Below are 17,686 nucleotides of genomic sequence, written 5' to 3' on the forward strand. Positions count from 1 at the left end.
TTCCAAAGATGAATGTTGGGTCGGATCCTTCCAAGGATGAATGTCAGATCCTTCCAAGGATGAATGTCGGATCCTTCCAAGGATGAATGTTGGACCCTTCCAAGGATGAATGTCGAATCCTTCCAAAGATTAATGTCGGATCCTTCCAAAGATGAATGTTGGGTCGGATCCTTCCAAGGATGAATGTCAGATCCTTCCAAGGATGAATGTCGAATCCTTCCAAGGATGAATGTTGGACCCTTCCAAGGATGAATGTCTGATCCTTCCAAAGATTAATGTCGGATCCTTCCAAGGATGAATGTCGGATCCTTCCAAAGATGAATGTTGGGTCGGATCCTTCCATGGATGAACGTTGGATCCTTCCAAAGATTAATGTCGAATCCTTCCAAGGATGAATGTTGGACCCTTCCAAGGAAGAATGTCGGGTCAGACCCTTCCAATTGATGAATGCCAGATTCTCCCAAGGATGAATGTTGAGTTGGATCCTTTCATGCATGAATGTCGGATCCTTCCATGGATGAATATTCGTTCTTCCGAGGAGGAATGTTGGAGCCTCCAAGGATGAAGGTTGGATCCTTCCTAGAGAGAATATTGGATCCTTCCAAGGATGAATGTCGGATCCTTTCTCGGATGATTGTCCAATACTTCCAAGGAGTAATGTTGGCTCCTTCCAAGGATGAATGTCGGATCCTTCCAAAGATGAATGTTGGGTCGGATCCTTCCATGGATGAATGTTGGGTCGGATCCTTCCATGGATGAACGTTGGGTTGGATCCTTCCATGGATGAACGTTGGATCCTTCCAAAAATTAATGTTGGATCCTTCCAAAGATGAATGTTGGGTCAGATCCTTCCAAGGATGAATGTCAGATCCTTCCAAGGATGAATGTCGGATCCTTCCAAAGATTAATGTCGGATCCTTCCAAAGATGAATGTTGGGTCGGATCCTTCCAAGGATGAATGTCAGATCCTTCCAAGAATGAATGTCGGATCCTTCCAAGGATGAATGTTGGACCCTTCCAAGGATGAATGTCGGATCCTTCCAAAGATGAATGTCGGATCCTTCCAAGGATGAATGTCGGATCCTTCCAAGGATGAATGTTGGGTCGGATCCTTCCATGGATGAACGTTGGATCCTTCCAAAGATGAATGTTGGGTCGGATCCTTCCAAGGATGAATGTCAGATCCTTCCAAGGATGAATGTTGGATCCTTCCAAGGATGAATGTTGGACCCTTCCAAGGATGAATGTCGGATCTTTCCAAAGATTAATGTCGGATCCTTCCAAGGATGAATGTCGGATCCTTCCAAAGATGAATGTTGGGTCGGATCATTCCATGGATGAACGTTGGATCCTTCCAAAGATTAATGTCGGATCCTTCCAAGGATGAATGTTGGACCCTTCCAAGTATGAATGTCGGATCCTTCCAAGGATGAATGTCGGCTCCTTCCAAAGATGAATGTTGGGTCGGATCCTTCCATGGATGAACGTTGGATCCTTCCAAAGATTAATGTCGGATCCTTCCAAGGATGAATGTTGGACCCTTCCAAGGATGAATGTCGAATCCTTCCAAAGATTAATGTCGAATCATTCCAAAGATGAATGTTGGGTCGGATCCTTCCAAGGATGAACGTTAGATCCTTCCAAGGATGAATGTCGGATCCTTCCAAGGATGAATGTTGGACCCTTCTAAGGATGAATGTCGGATCCTTCCAAAGATTAATGTCGGATCCTTCCAAGGATGACTGTCGGATCCTTCCAAAGATGAATGTTGGGTCGGATCCTTCCATGGATGAACGTTGGATCCTTCCAAAGATTAATGTCGGATCCTTCCAAGGATGAATGTTGGACCCTTCCAAGTATGAATGTTGGATCCTTCCAAGGATGAATGTCGGCTCCTTCCAAAGATGAATGTTGGGTCGGATCCTTCCATGGATGAACGTTGGATCCTTCCAAAGATTAATGTCGGATCCTTCCAAAGATGAATGTTGGGTCGGATTCTTCCAAGGATGAATGTCAGATCCTTCCAAGGATGAATGTCAGATCCTTCCAAAGATGAATGTTGGACCCTTCCAAGGATGAATGTCGGATCCTTCCAAAGATTAATGTCGGATCCTTCCAAGGATGAATGTCGGATCCTTCCAAAGATGAATGTTGGGTCGGATCCTTCCATGGATGAATGTTGGACCCTTCCAAGTATGAATGTCGGATCCTTCCAAAGATTAATGTCGGATCCTTCCAAAGATGAATGTTGGGTCGGATACTTCCAAGGATGAATGTCAGATCCTTCCAAGGATGAATGTCGGATCCTTCCAAGGATGAATGTTGGACCCTTCCAAGGATGAATGTCGGATCCTTCCAAAGATTAATGTCAGATCCTTCCAAGGATGAATGTCGGATCCTTCCAAAGAATGTTGGGTCGGATCCTTCTAAGGATGAATGTTGGACCCTTCCAAGGATGAATGTCGGATCCTTCCAAAGATTAATGTCAGATCCTTCCAAGGATGAATGTCGGATCCTTCCAAAGATGAATGTTGGGTCGGATCCTTCCAAGGATGAATGTCAGATCTTTCCAAGGATGAATGTCGGATCCTTCCACGGATGAATGTTGGACCCTTCCAAGGATGAATGTCGGATCCTTCCAAAGATGAATGTTGGGTCGGATCCTTCCATGGATGAACGTTGGATCCTTCCAAAGATTAATGTCGGATCCTTCCAAAGATGAATGTTAGGTCGGATCCTTCCATGGATGAAGGTCGGCTCCTTCCTAGAAGGAATGTTGGGTCCTTCCAAGGAATGATGAGTTCATCAAGTGAGAGGCTGGTTTCCATGACAACAGTGGATCTGTTTACCATGGTTGAGCTAGTTTAGTTTAGTTTTTGACATCTTATTATTATGAGTGTGAGGGGGTCGAGCCTGGGGCGTGTGTGCTCATCATGACAATAGAACTGATGTTGAGCGAAACATGATGTCAAGCTGGCATCAGTTTTGGTGGTTCAGATCGAGGTCACATTGGGAAAAAAAGGATTAAAAAAAACATTCCTGAGTGTTAGCTTGAGTGGGCGCCATGTGTGGACTGTTTCATCACAGAGCAGCACGTGAGTGTCGCCAACGACCGCAAAGTGACACAAACTATTCACTCTCACCCCCCCCTCCCCGGGCCCTCCATAATCCCATTATGTGTGGCAATGAGCTGCCAGCGTCAATCAGCGTCGTCGTCATGCCAACGTGCCGCCGCGGGCTGGCCCCTGTACAGTCGGCCAATGGGGAGCGTCCTGGTTGATTAGCCACCCGTGATCTCGTTAGATGTCCCCGCCCTTTCCAGGGGGATACACCGAGGATGGAGGGAAACACAAAAAGAACTTTTGGGCTGACGCAACACCCCCTCTGGCAGCCATGTTGGACATGCTGGTAGTATGCATGAAGTGGTTACCATGACTTCTGGGAAGACCTTCTACGAGATTCCATTTGTGAGAGGTCATTGTTCTTCCACAGCAAACTCCTCCAAGCATGCCTTTACGGACAAAGTTGTTAGACACAGCACAAGTTTGTTGTTTCGTTCAACTTAATGTGCACACACCAATGCTAGCTCATAGTGCTAATGATGACATCATAATTTTGTCTGCACTTCATGTAGGGTACCCTGCATGGACATGGAAAAAAGCTGGAGGAGAAGTAAGTCATTTTCTAGACAACTGCGGTTGTTAGTGTGGAAACAATGCTAACTTTATGAAGCTGATGAATAGATTACCTCCACCAAGGAACTAACATGGACTCAACAAAAACAAAAAGTGGATTGATAAAGTCCAAAGATGTGTGGATTCATCCTCGTAAAGTCATGTGACTAAAGTGGATTAACTCAATTTATTCTGTGACCGTGCTCACACACACATACACACACACACTACAACAGCGTTTCTAAACAAAAGTCCTTCTCTTTGAACTGATGACATTTGGAGACAATTGGGGTGGAGAGGTGAAGAGGCGGCGCCACAGATCACCTGAGTGAGGCACCTATCACTGTGATGTCACACTGACAGAGTGGATCTCTAAAGTATCAGTCCAACTCCTACTTGGATGTGTCCCAGAGAGACAGGCCTACTGCTGAGCACACACACGCACAACTGGGACAGCCTGGTCTTAACTAGTCCGTCCTAAAAACACTTTTCTCTATTTGACTTCCTATTCCTTCTCGTGTGTGCATGATGTCGCTGGCAGTCGATGCAGTGTGAATGAGGATGTGGACATAGACAGCATGATGAAGACGGGACGTGTCTAATTGCTGCAATGTTTCCACTCTGGAAACTTTTGTCACACAACCGTCTGATGCAACAGCGAACATGAAATGATTTGCTCTTAACTCAATTGGAGACAATCATGTCCATTATTAACACAACCCCTCACTGACACACACACACGAAAGTGAAATTCAGCATATTTGAGTCTCTGTCATGCTCAGCAAATCAGACTAAAATGATGTCAAAACACACACACACACACACCTCCTAGTGACGGACAGTCAGAATGACTTACCTTGGTATATACGCTCTCTCGCTCTCACTCACTCACACACACACACACACACACACACACAGAGTGTAGTTAATCTCCACTTAATGTATTAACCGTATCACCAATCGCCATGATGATGCCTCCTGCAGACACGTGAGTGCAGCACGAGAACGACAATGCTAATGTCACATGCTCAAAGTTTTTGGCATAAAAGGAACTTAAAGCAAACACATTGTCATTTTATTCTATTTCTCTTTAGTACAAAATACATTTATCTTCATATGATTTTTTTTTTTTACAAAAATAAAAACAAGTGAAATGTTTTGGACTCAAACACATTCTTAACCACACACACTTTGATTATGAGCAATAAAACACTGACTGCTATGAGAGCATATGAAAAATACATGCATATATTTATTTGAAGTCAGACAGCTAAAACTTAGTTACCAATTAGCCATTTTAGCATTAGCTGTCTGGACAAACATCTTTTTTATTCTAGTAGTACTTTTTATTCCATTTTACTGTCATGAAGCATTAATGTTCCCCCACACCAACCCAACCCAAACCAACAGGAAACGAGGTGATTAAATGTCTTGCAAGGCAAAGGACTGTTTTACAGTGTCTCAAGTGGGCGGGGCTCCATTGACGTAGCTCAGGTGGAAGTTGCGCTGCGTTCTGCTCATGCCGCGGCGACACGGCGGCTCTAGGAAGTTCCAGAGTAGACAGGCCAGCAGGGAGACAACGGCGGCCAGCAGGAGGCAGATGAGAGCTGGGAAGGGTGGGGCCCGAGGAGCCCTGCTGCTGGGCGGGAGTGGGGGACAGGAGGTGTTAGCGTCTGAATAATAAATTCAAATAACGTCTTTTTCTGGCACTGAAGATGCAGAGCGGACTTTCATGTAACAGCTGGAGGATATACGACTTTATTTCTTTTATGACTTTTTTTCTCCTCTTTGCGACCACACACACACTAACGAGCCAATCAAAGACGTAATTGTAAAGTGTCACAGCCAGACTTTGTTTAGTCCATCCAGCTAACTAGCAGCCATCTGAACATTCTTATCAAGGCTCATTTATGCGCAACGTTAGATACGCACGCATCCTTCCGTCTTCACTCTTTTTGTCCCCAATTATTTCTCTCTATGGAAGGTTGTGGACATGTTGCAGTACCAGCAGAAACCATGGGGGCAGTGTTGCGATTTAAAGCCAAGCAGAAACGTTGCCTTAGAACGCATGGGTGTCTACACATGGTCACCACGTTCATGCCAGTAGAAGTATGTTGAATTTGTGTGTGTGTGTGTGTAGGACTTGTTCACCTTTGTTGAGGAAGAAGATGCTCAGCTTCATCGCAACATGACCCCTTCTCCTCCTCTTCATCATGATCATCGGTCTGAAACAATAACACTTCCGGTTCGTTTGTGTGGAATGATGCCATCCTCACAAGTGGACTGACCCGTGACTGCCGTCGCTCCCTCGTCCAATGAGGCCAGGAGTTTGAGACGCGAGAGGTGTCATCTTGGCAACGTGGGATCTCGGCGACGCCAGACAGCGCATGGACCGCCGGTTTGTCGGCGACGCTGAACTGCAACAACGTTAATCATCAGAGAGCAAAAGGCTCCGCCCACAAATGGCCAAACATAGGTAAAAACACAAAGTTGTTGTATGAGGTCCATTTATTTTCTTGCCGTGGATCAGTACTTGGCCAGAAGGAACCAAGGGGGGAACCTAAGACGTTAATAAGCAGAATGTGCGGCTAGAACTGTGCCTCAGTTGGTAGCCGCCCTCCACCACGGCCAAAAATCCTAAACTAATTAAGTCTTCCCCACCAGTCGTCTAGGGGGCAGTCATGCACATTTACTTTTTTTTTTCCCAGAAATAAGAAAGCTGATTGACTTATGGAGATGCAACCCACCTGTCCATCAGTCTGCACAGCTTTACAGCAGGAAGGCGGGGAGGGGCTCTGGCCTCCCAGCCACGCCCTCACACGCCCATCAAAGCCAACCGCCTCGCCGTCTTGGTCTTCTGGTGTGGAGGTCACCCAATGGTTCCAATGATGGTGAGCTGCGTTCAAGTCCTGCAAGTAAAGAAGAGACGCGTCAGCGAGGACCTGTCAATCACCACCAGCGTGCGTCCATGTGACTCACCATTTCCGCCTCCTGGTTGATGGCGTCATTGCTGATATCAGAGTTCAAGGAGCTGATGTAGCTCCGCCTCTTTAAGCGTGTGTTACACTCACCTGCAAGCCAAGACAAACAGGAAGTGACCAATGACATCATCTCATCTGCATCCTGGTACCATCCACCTGTGCAGGCGTTGAAGTAGGAGTCGCCACTACAGGAGACGGACCGTCCAACATCCACTGAAGGGTCCCACTCCAGGTGCTCATGGGAAGGTGAGGGTGGAGATGATGGAGGAGGAGGAGGGTGGCGGTCTGAGAGGAGAAGATGATGAGTTAGAAGTTTGAGGTTGTCAACAGCAACAAGAATCACTGAGCCACCTTTAAGGCTGACTGGCAGGTCCAGGGGGGATCCCTCCTCCTCGAACAACATCTCTGATGGACAGCCAGAATCTGGAGGCGGGGTCAGCATGAAGTCATCCTCAAACACCTGCATGAAGAAGAGGAGACAAGCATGATGAACACACACGCACACACACACACACACACACACACACACACACACGCACACGCACGAGTGCGTCATCGCAGGGTGCTCACCAGTTTCATGCTAAGCAGCCGCATGTGTGTGCGTCCGATGTTGTTGTACACGTGACTGCAGCTCCTCAGCAGCTCCAGCAGGTGGCGCTCCACACGCTGAGCGTCAGACGGCTCGCAAAGTTGGATCAGCCCCTCGCCGCGCTTCAGCAGGCCGCTGACCCGACCAGAGTTCACGCACACGCACTCCTGGAAGGCCTAATGTCGACCACACATGATGGTGACCTTGTGTAACACACAGACACACGCACACACGTACACACCTGGAGTTGTGCAAGCTTCTCACAGGTGCTTCCTGTCAGCTGTTGTACATCTAGTAGACGGACTTCCAGCTCAGCCAACCACAGAGCAAGCTCCTCCCTCTCAGCCTCAAACTCCTCCCAAAGGCACACAAAGTTCTGGAAGAGTTTGTCAATTTAGTTCGGATTCTTCTGGCTCAGACCTTCAGCGCAAGAAATTCTAACCGTGAGTCGTCCCGTTATGGACTCCAGCTTGACGTTGACGTCGTCCCATCGCTGGCCGCACTCCCTCGCCGCCACCAGCAGACGTGCCCGCATGGCGCCCTTAAATAGCCGAGTCAGCATTCGATTCTTGTGGGTCAGCCCGTCCAGCTGCACGAGCCGAGTTCCCGCCTCACAGCGCAACCTCTGTCAGCGCACACAAGATGACGTATGGTTCTAACAAGTCATGATTGGTCCTGATCTTTGTGACGTCTTCCTCACCTCAAACCTCCTCAGGTCCTCCTTGGCGCTCGCATATGTCACCTGGGTCCAGTTCTGGGAGCAGACAGCCTGTTCGGCCAGTTGCAGCCAAGCGTCCAAGTGGGCATGTTCCTTCATGAAGGCGTGCCACAGCAGCCAGCGTCTCTCCAGCCTGGAGGTGAGAAGAACCATCAGTGATGTCAGGACTTAGTGGATCGTTGATCATCTCCTGGTTCTGCTCCCAGACACTCACTGATCACACCCCAACAGGTCCCCATCTTGGCTCCAGCCGCTGGCAGCCGCCTGCGTGCTGGTCGGATCAGTCGACGAGTCACAGGACTCCATGGCGGTCAAGTAGTCACTGACATTGGAAGGGGGCGTGTCCGATTCAGACATCCTGACATCACCTCGTCTTCACCGCCTGGAGAAGAGGACATTGTTGAAACCAGCAATACCACTGAGTACCGTGGGGGGCAGTGTTGAGTCAATGTACCGGTACTTCCACCAAGCACACAGCGTCAAGCAAACTCAACTCCTACCACGTCTTGTCCTTCACTTGTTTGGCACGTTGCTTTGTGAAGCGTGTCACCGCCACCCACGGGGCTGGAGCGGAACATCACTGACTGGTACGTCCAGCGAGATTGCTTTTCTGCTCGGTTTCTCTTGCGCTACGTTAGCCACTAAGCTAGTCAACTGCTATTTGATATCACAGGTGAGCCTTGGCTGAGGTCTCCTGAGCTCTCGTTTGTCCTGTCGTGTGATGTTTCGTCTGTGTGTCAGCGATGTCACTCTTTGAGTCAGCTTCATCTTCATCATGATGACACTTTAGCTAGCTGCTGCTCTTTCAGCGTAAACGTTTAGTTCTTTCGTTTCATTCAGCCCTTGCTATTGTCTCCTGAGGACAAAAGGAGGAGGAGGACGGGAACAAAGACATCCTCTGTCCTCTTCAGTCAGGAGGGAAGGTCTCTTGTGACGTGTAGATAGGTTAGAAGGAGGTGAAAGCTTGAAAAGGGACGGGAAAAAGACAGTTCTCATGGTGTCACATGACCGCGTAGTCAAAGTTGTGGTATCGGAGATGTAACAGATCCAACATTTATTCTCGTCTTTCACGCCGAGCCCGGTGAAGCGGGATATTGCCATAACTTTGTGTGCTTCCAGCCATCAGATTATTAGATGACGTATAAAATACTGGCTGACAGCGAGGACAGGCCTGGAGGAGTCTCACGTATCCTCTTCCGTCCCGACATGGGACAAAATCCTGACATACTGTGACGGCTCTGATATTACCTTCAAAAAAGGTGGACTAAACCCCCCCTCCCCATGGCAAAAGCTGGCTTGTAGACAGCATGAAGGCAGCTGAAGGACCTCATGCCATCTTCAAATCTTTCCTTCAAAACCAGCAGGGCCCTTGCTGTAATAGCCCGTGTGACCCCCCACTCTAAAAAATAAAAGAAAGAAAAAAAGTCTCATCTAATAAGAAGAAAATGGACAAAGCAGAGGAAGTTTTTGGTGATTATGTGAGCTTTGGGAATCAGACTAACGTTTGTGAAGGTGTCAGCAAAGCTTTTTGTCTGCAGAGATGTTCATCTGGTGACCCAAATAGAAGGCTCCGGAGATATGAATTTTAAATGAGAAGAATTATATACGGCCTGAAAGCCTTCAGGCTGAGCCGAGGACGTCACGGCGCTTCAAGCTGACCTCAGATCAGAGCTCATCAGGAGATTGTGATGCTAAGTGGACCTGGACCTGCACGGAAAGCTCACCTCAGCATGGAAGGCAGCAGAGTGAGACCTCTGCTCTCAGACGTAATTGTTTGGACTTCCTGCTTGTAAAACAACAACAACAACTAGACCAGATGGATCCCAGGTCCAACCTGGTCTGGTCCGGTCAAATTCAGCGTGGTCAAGTCAGATTTTGTCCAGCCAGGTTTAGCCTGGTCCAGTCAGATTCCGTCTAGTCAGGTCCAGTCTGGTCTGGTCTAGTCTGGTCTATCCAGGTCCAGTGGTCAAATCTCATCTGGTAGAGTTAGGTTGAGTGGTCAGGTTTAGTCTGATACAGTTTGGTCCAGTCAGGTCAGGTTGAGGTGTAGTCTGGTCCAGTCTTGTCCCGTCTCCTCTTGGTCTTGTCTGGTCCAGCCTAATCCAGTGGTCACGTCTCCTCTGCCACAGTTAGGTCCAGTTAGATTCAGACTAGTTAGGTCCAGGTACAGTCTGGTCCAGCCCAGTCTTGGCCCGTCTCATCTGGTACAGTTAGGTCCAGTGGTCAGGTCTAGTCTGGTACACTTAGGTGCTGCCAGGTTTAGTTGTCAGATCTAGTCTGCTCCAGCAAGGACTGGCCTAATTCAGTCAGATTCAGTCTAGTCAGGTGCAGGTCTAGTCTGGTACAGTCCGGCCTAGTCTTTGTCCGGTCTCATCTGGTCATCTAGGTCCAGCCAGGTCCACTGGTCAGGTGTAATCCGGCACCGTTAGGTCCATTTGTCAGGTCCAGCCCTGTCATGATGCAGCAGACAGTCTTCTTTATGACATTATAACATTGTGTCCTTATGGCCACCAGAGGAGACATTATCCTGCAGATGGCGCCGCTCCGCATAAGCTTGGACGGCAGCCATGAGGAGGCGGAGCTACAGGATGTGACGACAACCACACTTCATCAGCCTGCCCTCACGCTGCCATTACTCCCATGAAGACACTTGTCTTATCGTGTCTCATGTCATCGCAGTGAGTCCGGGGAAAAGTGAGAACTTTGTTGCCCTGACAACAGATGGTGGGAAGCGGGTCACCTGGACCGAGGGTGAATGTTGAGTGCAGGTCATACGATACGTGACATGCTCGTCATGTGGGTCCTCAGGGGCCAGCGGCACCAACAATACAACCAAACCCACTATTCATTGACGTCCCACAAGACATAACACTATTTATTTTGAAGAACATAAGTAGCTCGGGTCAGAGGTCAATTAGGGCCATGTCCACAACATGGACAAAAGTATTGGGACACCTTTTTTTGTCAATGTGGTTTATTTCTCACCTGATCGTCTTGCGTGTGTTGGATTTTGTCACCTTCTTGTAACCCGACAGACCACATTGTGGCTCGTCCTGACGCCGAGAGCAGGACGGGCGTGGCTCCATGGCAGGTGATGAAGGTGTACATGTTCAACAAGCTTAATGTGGATGGTGTTTTCATGTCATGGTCAACTACAAGGACTCATTTGTCCTCTTCTCATTAAGTTGCTGGGGCGCATTATCACATGATCACGTGCAACACTATCCTCATTCCTGCAAGATGGTCTGGACCGCTTCACTCCAGCAGGTCTCACATTGACAGCATTATCCATATAACTACTATCACCTGTCACGTCCAGCATGGAAAATACTGTTTTCATCATCAATTGGTTCCAAAAGCTCCTACAAAAACCAAAATGTAGATTTTATAGAATAAATTATAGCTTTAGACAGAGAAAACAATGTGAAGTAATTATAAAATGACAAAGGATGGAACTTCTTGTTGATGTGGATCGACTAAAATAGTGCCTAGGTTCCCAAAGTGGGGTACGTGTACCCCTGGGGCAGGGGTCGGGAACCTTTTTGACGAAGAGAGCCATGAAAGACACATTTGAAATTGCATTTCCATGAGAGCAATATAATAGTTGCCATATAACATTGAATACAACTAAATTCATGCATTTGTAAGCAAGACCAACAATTTTAGAATATAAGTTTCTGAATTCATTCTTTTTAATAAGATTGGTATACTGAATCTAACCAATAATAAATAAAATACTTCTTACCATTAATGCGACTTCTGGTGCTGCATGGTTTTGCACCGTACTCCGTGTGTTTCTTTTTCATTGTCAAGAAGGGTTTGCTCTGCAGATTTAGCTAGCTGACTATTTGTTTAACTCATTCAATCCCAGCCATTTTTCCGAAGACAACCCCTTTGGTACCGACCATTTTAGACTATTTTGACTGATCTTTCAAGGCACACAGAATATTGTGTTCAATGGCTATATAAACATGGAACCTGCCAAAAGAAAGATTAGACTCCTGTCTTCCATCAAAAAAAAAGTTGGTTTCTACCTTTTTCCATTTTTTAGTAAACAGTAGTAGAACATAGGTAAGTTTCAGGAAAATATCTGTTCCCGACTAAAACCATCTTTTTAATGAAAAAGGTACATTTCAAGCATAACTTTCACTTAGACATTATTATTATCCATCCATTTTCTATGCCGCTTCTCCTCATTAGGGTCGCAGGGGTATACTGGAGCCTATCCCAGCTGACTTCGGGCAACAGGCGGGGTACACCCAGGACTGGTTGCCAGCCAATCGCAGGGCACATGTAGACAAACAACCATTCACACTCACATTCATACCTATGGACAATTTAGAGTCTCCAATTAACCCAACATGCATGTTTTTGCAATGTGGGAGGAAACCAGAGTACCTGGAGAAAACCCGAGTTTTATGAACAAGTTAGTTTGATGGTTATGTATTAAGCGTGTTCCCAACATTAAATAAAAGCATCAGTCATAGAAAAAATGATTAGACCACCCTTGTTTCTTCAGTTTCTTGTTCATTTTAATGCCTGATACAACTAAATGTACCTTTGTTTGGACAAATATATAACGTTGACAACAAAAATAGCTCACAACAGTTACAATTTTTGGCAGTACAATGCTACAGCTATCATGTGAGAACTATCATGACAGATTTTGGTTATCATCAAGAAAACCATGGAAGTTGCTCTTAAATTAAACTCTTATGAGCTGCATTTGTTGTCATCATTATATTTGTCCAAACAAATGTACCTTTAGTTGCATCAGGCATTAAAATGGATCAATAAAAGTGATGAAACAGGGGTGGTCTTATCATTTTTTCCATGACTGTATGTAGGACAAATACTTACCTATTTATCAGTGCTCATGTAAAACTTTTAGCAAAATTTGACCATGCAAAATACATATATTACTACTTACTATGAAATTAATTAACCAATAAATCATGTTCAATATTTCAAGTTAATGAAGATTAAGTGTGCAGGAGTAGGGGGTACACGGCTTCAAGTCAACTATCTAAAAAGGGGTACGCGACTGTGAAAAGTTTGGGAACCACTGCAGTAGTGTTTGTCAGCATCTGTAGCAGAATGCTATCGTTTGCAACTTTCTTTGGCCCCATGGCGGGTTATTCAGCAGCCGCACTCGATAAAAAAAACAAACAATGCACGGACATCGAGTCAGCAACGTGTAGGGTGCTTTATCCGGGCACTCTGGTGCAATATTGCATGAAAACCGAGGCAAAATGTAAGCAAGAAATGTCTACAAAAACCCAACGATAGCTATATTATAATATAATAGTGTCTCTGTGTGGCTGCTGCTTATGTCAGGGGTGCCCAAAGTGCGACCCGGGGGCTTTTTTTGGCTCGTAGCTCATTTTTTATTGTCCCGGTATCCTGTAAAAATAAAATGAATTCATGACACTAATTTGCTTTTTCACCTTTTACACAAAGCTAAGATGTTTTGTTCAGGTATTGACCTACATTGGATTGCATTCAGCACAAAACTGACATACTTCCTAGTAATGTTACTTCAGTCGGTTAGCCTGGCTTGACTAGCAGAGTGACACCTGTCACGGTCACGTGCACGCTCACACACACACACACGCTTCTAAAGTCATAACAAGGGGAAACACTGCCGTGTGACACACACACACACACACTTGTGAGCACGCTGTACTTGAGGCAAACCAGTTCTTGAGCGGTGTTAATGATCACCCTCAGTGTCACAACATCAGGCTGCAGACATGCAGGTTTGGGCTCACGTGACAGAGGAGGTACACAAACAAAGCAGGAAGCCAAATTAACGAGGCTGCGTTGTAATGAATAAACCAACATGATGGTCGGACGGCTTACCTGCTGACAGGTGACGTCATCCGCGGTAAACGCTGGCAAAGCAAAAAAAAAAAAAAAGACAGCAAAAAGAAAGTAGAAGTGGTTTGAAGTGAGTGCTTGAGCCACACTGAACAACATGAAGGTAACATGAACCTACCTGCTGCAGGTGGCCACGCCCCCTCTGCCGAACAGGCCCCACCCTCCGCGCACACCTGAAACCGCTCACGAGTCAACCTGTGTTTGCAGAGCGTGACCTAGTTGTTACTCTGAAATGACTTGTACGACTTTTCGGTGACAAGTTGATGGTGAAGAAATGACAGCGTCATCTCTGATGCAAAGCAGCTGGCTTGGTGCCTCATTTGCATATTTGCGTGCGATTGTATTTGCATGTCAGGTCTTGATGACAAGTCATTGGTTATTTTGTTAAACTCAGTTTGATCTAAGAACTTAGTGGACACACACTCACAGTGACCTGTCACCCCTTCAGGGCGCCCAAATGTCCTTTTGTCGTCTAAAGTGACCAATGACACATCTATTGTCCTCCTGTCAGCCAATAATAGTCCTATTGTTCACCCAGTCAGCCAGTCGGAGCGCTCCCTGCCTACAAACTGACCAATCGGCTTGCATATACCCTTTTTGAACCCCCTCCATCATCATCAACACACACATGCACACTGCTCGATTGAACCCCCCACCATTTTGCTGTAATGTGTGTGCTTGAGTAAAACAGGGGTGTCCAAACTTTTTCCATCAAGGGCCACATTCTGAAAAATCAAAGGATGCAGGGGTTCACTTTGATATTATTATATAATATTTTAATTTTGTAAAAGGCTAAAAAAAAAAAAAAGTTATCAATACAGTGGAACCTCGGTTGCCGTCCGCCCTGGTTAGCGTGTTTTTTTTTAACGTTGAAAATTTACGCCAAAATTTTCCCTCGGTTTGCATACATTTTCTGTTTAGCGTACAATATGGTGCGTGTCTTGTCACGTTATTAATACACTGTGTGAGTCCAACTGTGTTCTTAATGTATTTTTTATCACATAACTTTCTTGTTAACAGCCTATTAGCTTGCCCACACATGAAAACAGAAGTCGGCTTTCGCATTTATTCCCGTTTTTTTGTGTGTATAATGTTTTTCTACAATAAAAACGGGACAGTAAAAAAAAAATTTGTCGTGGGTCGCAAATGGCTCCCGGGCTGCACTTTGGACTAGCAACTTTGTGTTTTTTTATGTTGTGTATGTATTTTAATAACCAGAAGACATTTATTTTTGTGTGGAGGTCCAGTGGACTTGTTGCTCGATGACTTGCTGAAAGGCCACAGCTTCCATTCCTTCCAGCTCTTCATGCTACATGCTAGAGATGCTAGCTAGCAGTTTAAATGTGTTGTACTACTTTCAACAAATTTGCCCCCAAAAGATGTTTTAAGAACTAATGAATGAACGACACATGTTGTTTTCATTCCCAGGTGTAAGGAGGTGTGTCACAGAGATTCCTGAGGCGTTAAGTTGTTTGTGTTAAATAAAAACCACACACACACAATGAAGCAGAATCATTCACGTGAGGAGACATCCAGGACGAGGAGGAGGAGGAGGATGATGGCGGTCTTCAAGTCTGCTGAGCCCCCTGGCGGTCAGACCGGATAAGTGCACGTGCAGAATGTAGGTCATGATGTAAATGACGTAAACATAAACAACAACACGAAGATGAAGAATGACAGGAGCTTTCTCAAGATGTGTTCTTTATGTTCTGGTTCTTGCGGCGTTCCCTGCATGTGGGTCAACCTCACCTTACTTACCACCACGCTCCGACCGTGACAAACATAGTTTAACATATTTGCGCTCTTGAACGTGTCCTTTCATGTCTACATCAAAGGGAGTTTTAAAGGCGGATCGATACCATTCATCTCCATTCTCGCTATGTTGAACAATTTGTATTAAAACATGAATGGCGACATAATGAATGTCAATAAAAGGCTTTTTGTGCCTTTCATGTCGTAATTCTGCCGTCTTTGCTGCGCTGACGTTATAACGTTTAAAATAACGCATTACATGACGTCAGAGTGCTCGTGCAAGCAAACATGTGCTGTGCAGGATTGGGCAAATTACTTTTAAAATGATAGTTACAAGTTATTATCCCAAATAATCTAATTAGCAACAGAATTCCTCCTTCATAAATGTTTTGTCACTTTCGGTGTTTAATTGTCACCAGTAGAAAAAAAGCAGAAAGAACTGAACTGTATAGATATAAATAAATAAATAAATAAAAAGGTGTTAAATAAAAAGTGTTAAAACGAAATAAAATAAATAATATATGTAAATGAAATACGTTTAAAATAAGAGATGAATGCATAAATAAATACTGGAGTACAAATCTGACATGTACTTGTCATTGATAAATACAAGTTGATAAATAAGACACTCACGTGGACAAAACTGTACGAATCCAAACAATATCACAAAAGTTGGGGAATTGGAGTCCTTCAAATGAACCACAGCATTATACAGCTGTCAATTTGGCGACACCTGCTGGACACTTGCGATGACTGCACCTAATTTCTTTCCCTCAAGTCAAGAATTCATTGCGGCCAACACTGCAGCTGCTGCTTGTTTGCACACAATGTCTTCATGTTTTCTATCATTTTATTTAGACGTGACAAAATGCTGACGACAGAAGACTGACGATGAATGAATTGATGGATTAATGTGACCACAAAGAATAAGACGATAAATAGTGAAACTAACACCCTGTGTTGTGTTAATGAACTTTTAGCTGGAATGAGCAGTGAAAGAAGCATCAAAGAATGTCTGATGAGAGTTCAAGCAGCTCATTAGCAGATTAAACATCATCCAGGTGTTTGATGGCGGCACCACTCGACTTTAAAACTGGACCCCGCTGGACCTCCGTAGCTCACAAACGTCTTAAACATCCGAGAGAGAACTTTTTTGGAGAACTTCGCAACAGTCCATCATGGAGCAGAGCAGACTGTCGGACTTCAGCATCGAGCGCATCCTCTCCCTGGAGCTCGGACACAAGCCGACCGGACCCAGCTTTGCACCGGACCTCCATGACGCGCCGCCTGCAGGATTCGGCGAGGACGCTGTGAACTTCAGACCAGCAGCTCCGGTACCGATGCCGGCCTGCTTTCAGTACTTCGGGGAAACGTTCTACCCTTACGGAGTCGGCTTCCAGCACACAGAAGCGTGCAACTTCTACCAGAACTCCTCCATGTTCGTTTCCTTCAGCCCGAACTCTGCAGGTACCTTTTGGTTTGGACCAAACTCTGTCTTTGACTGCTGCTGCTGCTGCTAAACGTGACTAACCACGTCTGTCCCCCTCCTCGTGCAGATGTGCAGGCGGTATCCGGCTGCCATGGCTACCACCCGGCAGGACCTCCAGGCCAGCTGCCGCGCCAGAAGACCCGGATGAGGACAGTCTTCACGGACTGTCAGACCAAACACCTGGAGACCCTCTTCTCCATCACTGACTATCCTCCAGTTGAGGCGCGTGCACAGGTGGCCAGGAGCGCGGGCCTCAGCGAGGAGACCGTCAGGGTGAGTCTATCATCCTCAGCAGGGAGGGGCGCTCCCACACATCTGAGGGAGCTAAGCAGGCTGTTATTGCCCGACTGGACACTGGGGGCGCTGCACCGTCATCTTCTATTCTAAAAGGTGTTATTTTGTCTCCTGTCAGGTTTGGTTCAAGAACCGCAGGGCCAGGAGGAAGCGTCAGTGCAGCGGATCAAAGGTCAAAGTGCATTCCCCACCTCCCAGCGCAGGAACCGAGAAGCTCCTCAGAACCTTCGTTTGACTCACCTGCACGGGTCGAAGGTCAGCTGACACGAGCGCCCTCTTAGCCAGTATTTCATTTTTGTTATTTATTCA

At 46.1% G+C, this 17,686-nt stretch overlaps 2 protein-coding genes and 1 long non-coding RNA gene across 5 annotated transcripts in view; 2 read left to right on the plus strand and 1 right to left on the minus strand.

Moving 5' to 3' along the window:
• LOC129190857 (uncharacterized) overlaps window positions 1–6,296 on the plus strand; it is a 23,163-nt gene extending 16,867 nt beyond the window's left edge. Inside the window, exon 3 of the long non-coding RNA XR_008573090.1 lies at window positions 5,815–6,296. This is a non-coding gene — a long non-coding RNA (uncharacterized LOC129190857). The remainder of the gene's footprint in view (window positions 1–5,814) is intronic.
• Window positions 4,739–13,961, minus strand: si:ch211-137a8.2 (uncharacterized protein LOC777613 homolog). 3 transcript variants are annotated; one of them, XM_054793462.1, is made up of 12 exons: window positions 13,825–13,961; window positions 8,177–8,344; window positions 7,945–8,095; window positions 7,687–7,869; window positions 7,486–7,620; window positions 7,226–7,420; window positions 7,007–7,115; window positions 6,812–6,940; window positions 6,654–6,745; window positions 6,422–6,583; window positions 5,826–6,091; window positions 4,739–5,310 (listed from the first exon to the last, which is right to left on the minus strand). In XM_054793462.1, exons 2-12 carry the CDS (start codon window positions 8,317–8,319, stop codon window positions 5,136–5,138), a joined length of 1,740 nt encoding a protein of 579 aa, XP_054649437.1. In that variant the 5' UTR covers window positions 8,320–8,344; window positions 13,825–13,961; the 3' UTR covers window positions 4,739–5,135. The 3 variants fall into 3 exon arrangements, with proteins under 3 accessions (XP_054649437.1, XP_054649436.1, XP_054649435.1); XM_054793461.1 differs by having other exon boundaries at window positions 5,826–5,899; window positions 5,963–6,091; window positions 6,654–6,940; XM_054793460.1 differs by having other exon boundaries at window positions 6,654–6,940.
• Window positions 13,962–16,182: 2,221 nt separating this feature from the next.
• dharma lies at window positions 16,183–17,679 on the plus strand. Its single transcript, XM_054793516.1, has 3 exons — window positions 16,183–17,061; window positions 17,151–17,356; window positions 17,496–17,679. Exons 1-3 carry the CDS (start codon window positions 16,773–16,775, stop codon window positions 17,610–17,612), a joined length of 612 nt encoding a protein of 203 aa, XP_054649491.1. The 5' UTR covers window positions 16,183–16,772; the 3' UTR covers window positions 17,613–17,679.
• Window positions 17,680–17,686: the final 7 nt, after the last annotated feature.

The sequence above is a fragment of the Dunckerocampus dactyliophorus genome, chromosome 12, assembly GCF_027744805.1.
Source record: "Dunckerocampus dactyliophorus isolate RoL2022-P2 chromosome 12, RoL_Ddac_1.1, whole genome shotgun sequence".
Classification (NCBI taxonomy): Eukaryota; Metazoa; Chordata; class Actinopteri; order Syngnathiformes; family Syngnathidae; genus Dunckerocampus; species Dunckerocampus dactyliophorus.

Bases quoted from the DNA above. Each gene is read 5' to 3' on its own strand.
- si:ch211-137a8.2 (XM_054793460.1), bottom strand. From the start codon at position 8,319: ATGTCTGAATCGGACACGCCCCCTTCCAATGTCAGTGACTACTTGACC. The intron at 7,421-7,485 runs GTGTGTACGTGT...GGTCGACATTAG, and splicing joins AGAAGCTTGCACAACTCCAG to GCCTTCCAGGAGTGCGTGTG. The intron at 6,584-6,653 runs GTGAGTCACATG...CTTTACTTGCAG, and splicing joins TCAACCAGGAGGCGGAAATG to GACTTGAACGCAGCTCACCA.
- dharma (XM_054793516.1), top strand. From the start codon at position 16,773: ATGGAGCAGAGCAGACTGTCGGACTTCAGCATCGAGCGCATCCTCTCC. The intron at 17,062-17,150 runs GTACCTTTTGGT...CTCCTCGTGCAG, and splicing joins CTTCAGCCCGAACTCTGCAG to ATGTGCAGGCGGTATCCGGC. The intron at 17,357-17,495 runs GTGAGTCTATCA...GTCTCCTGTCAG, and splicing joins TCAGCGAGGAGACCGTCAGG to GTTTGGTTCAAGAACCGCAG.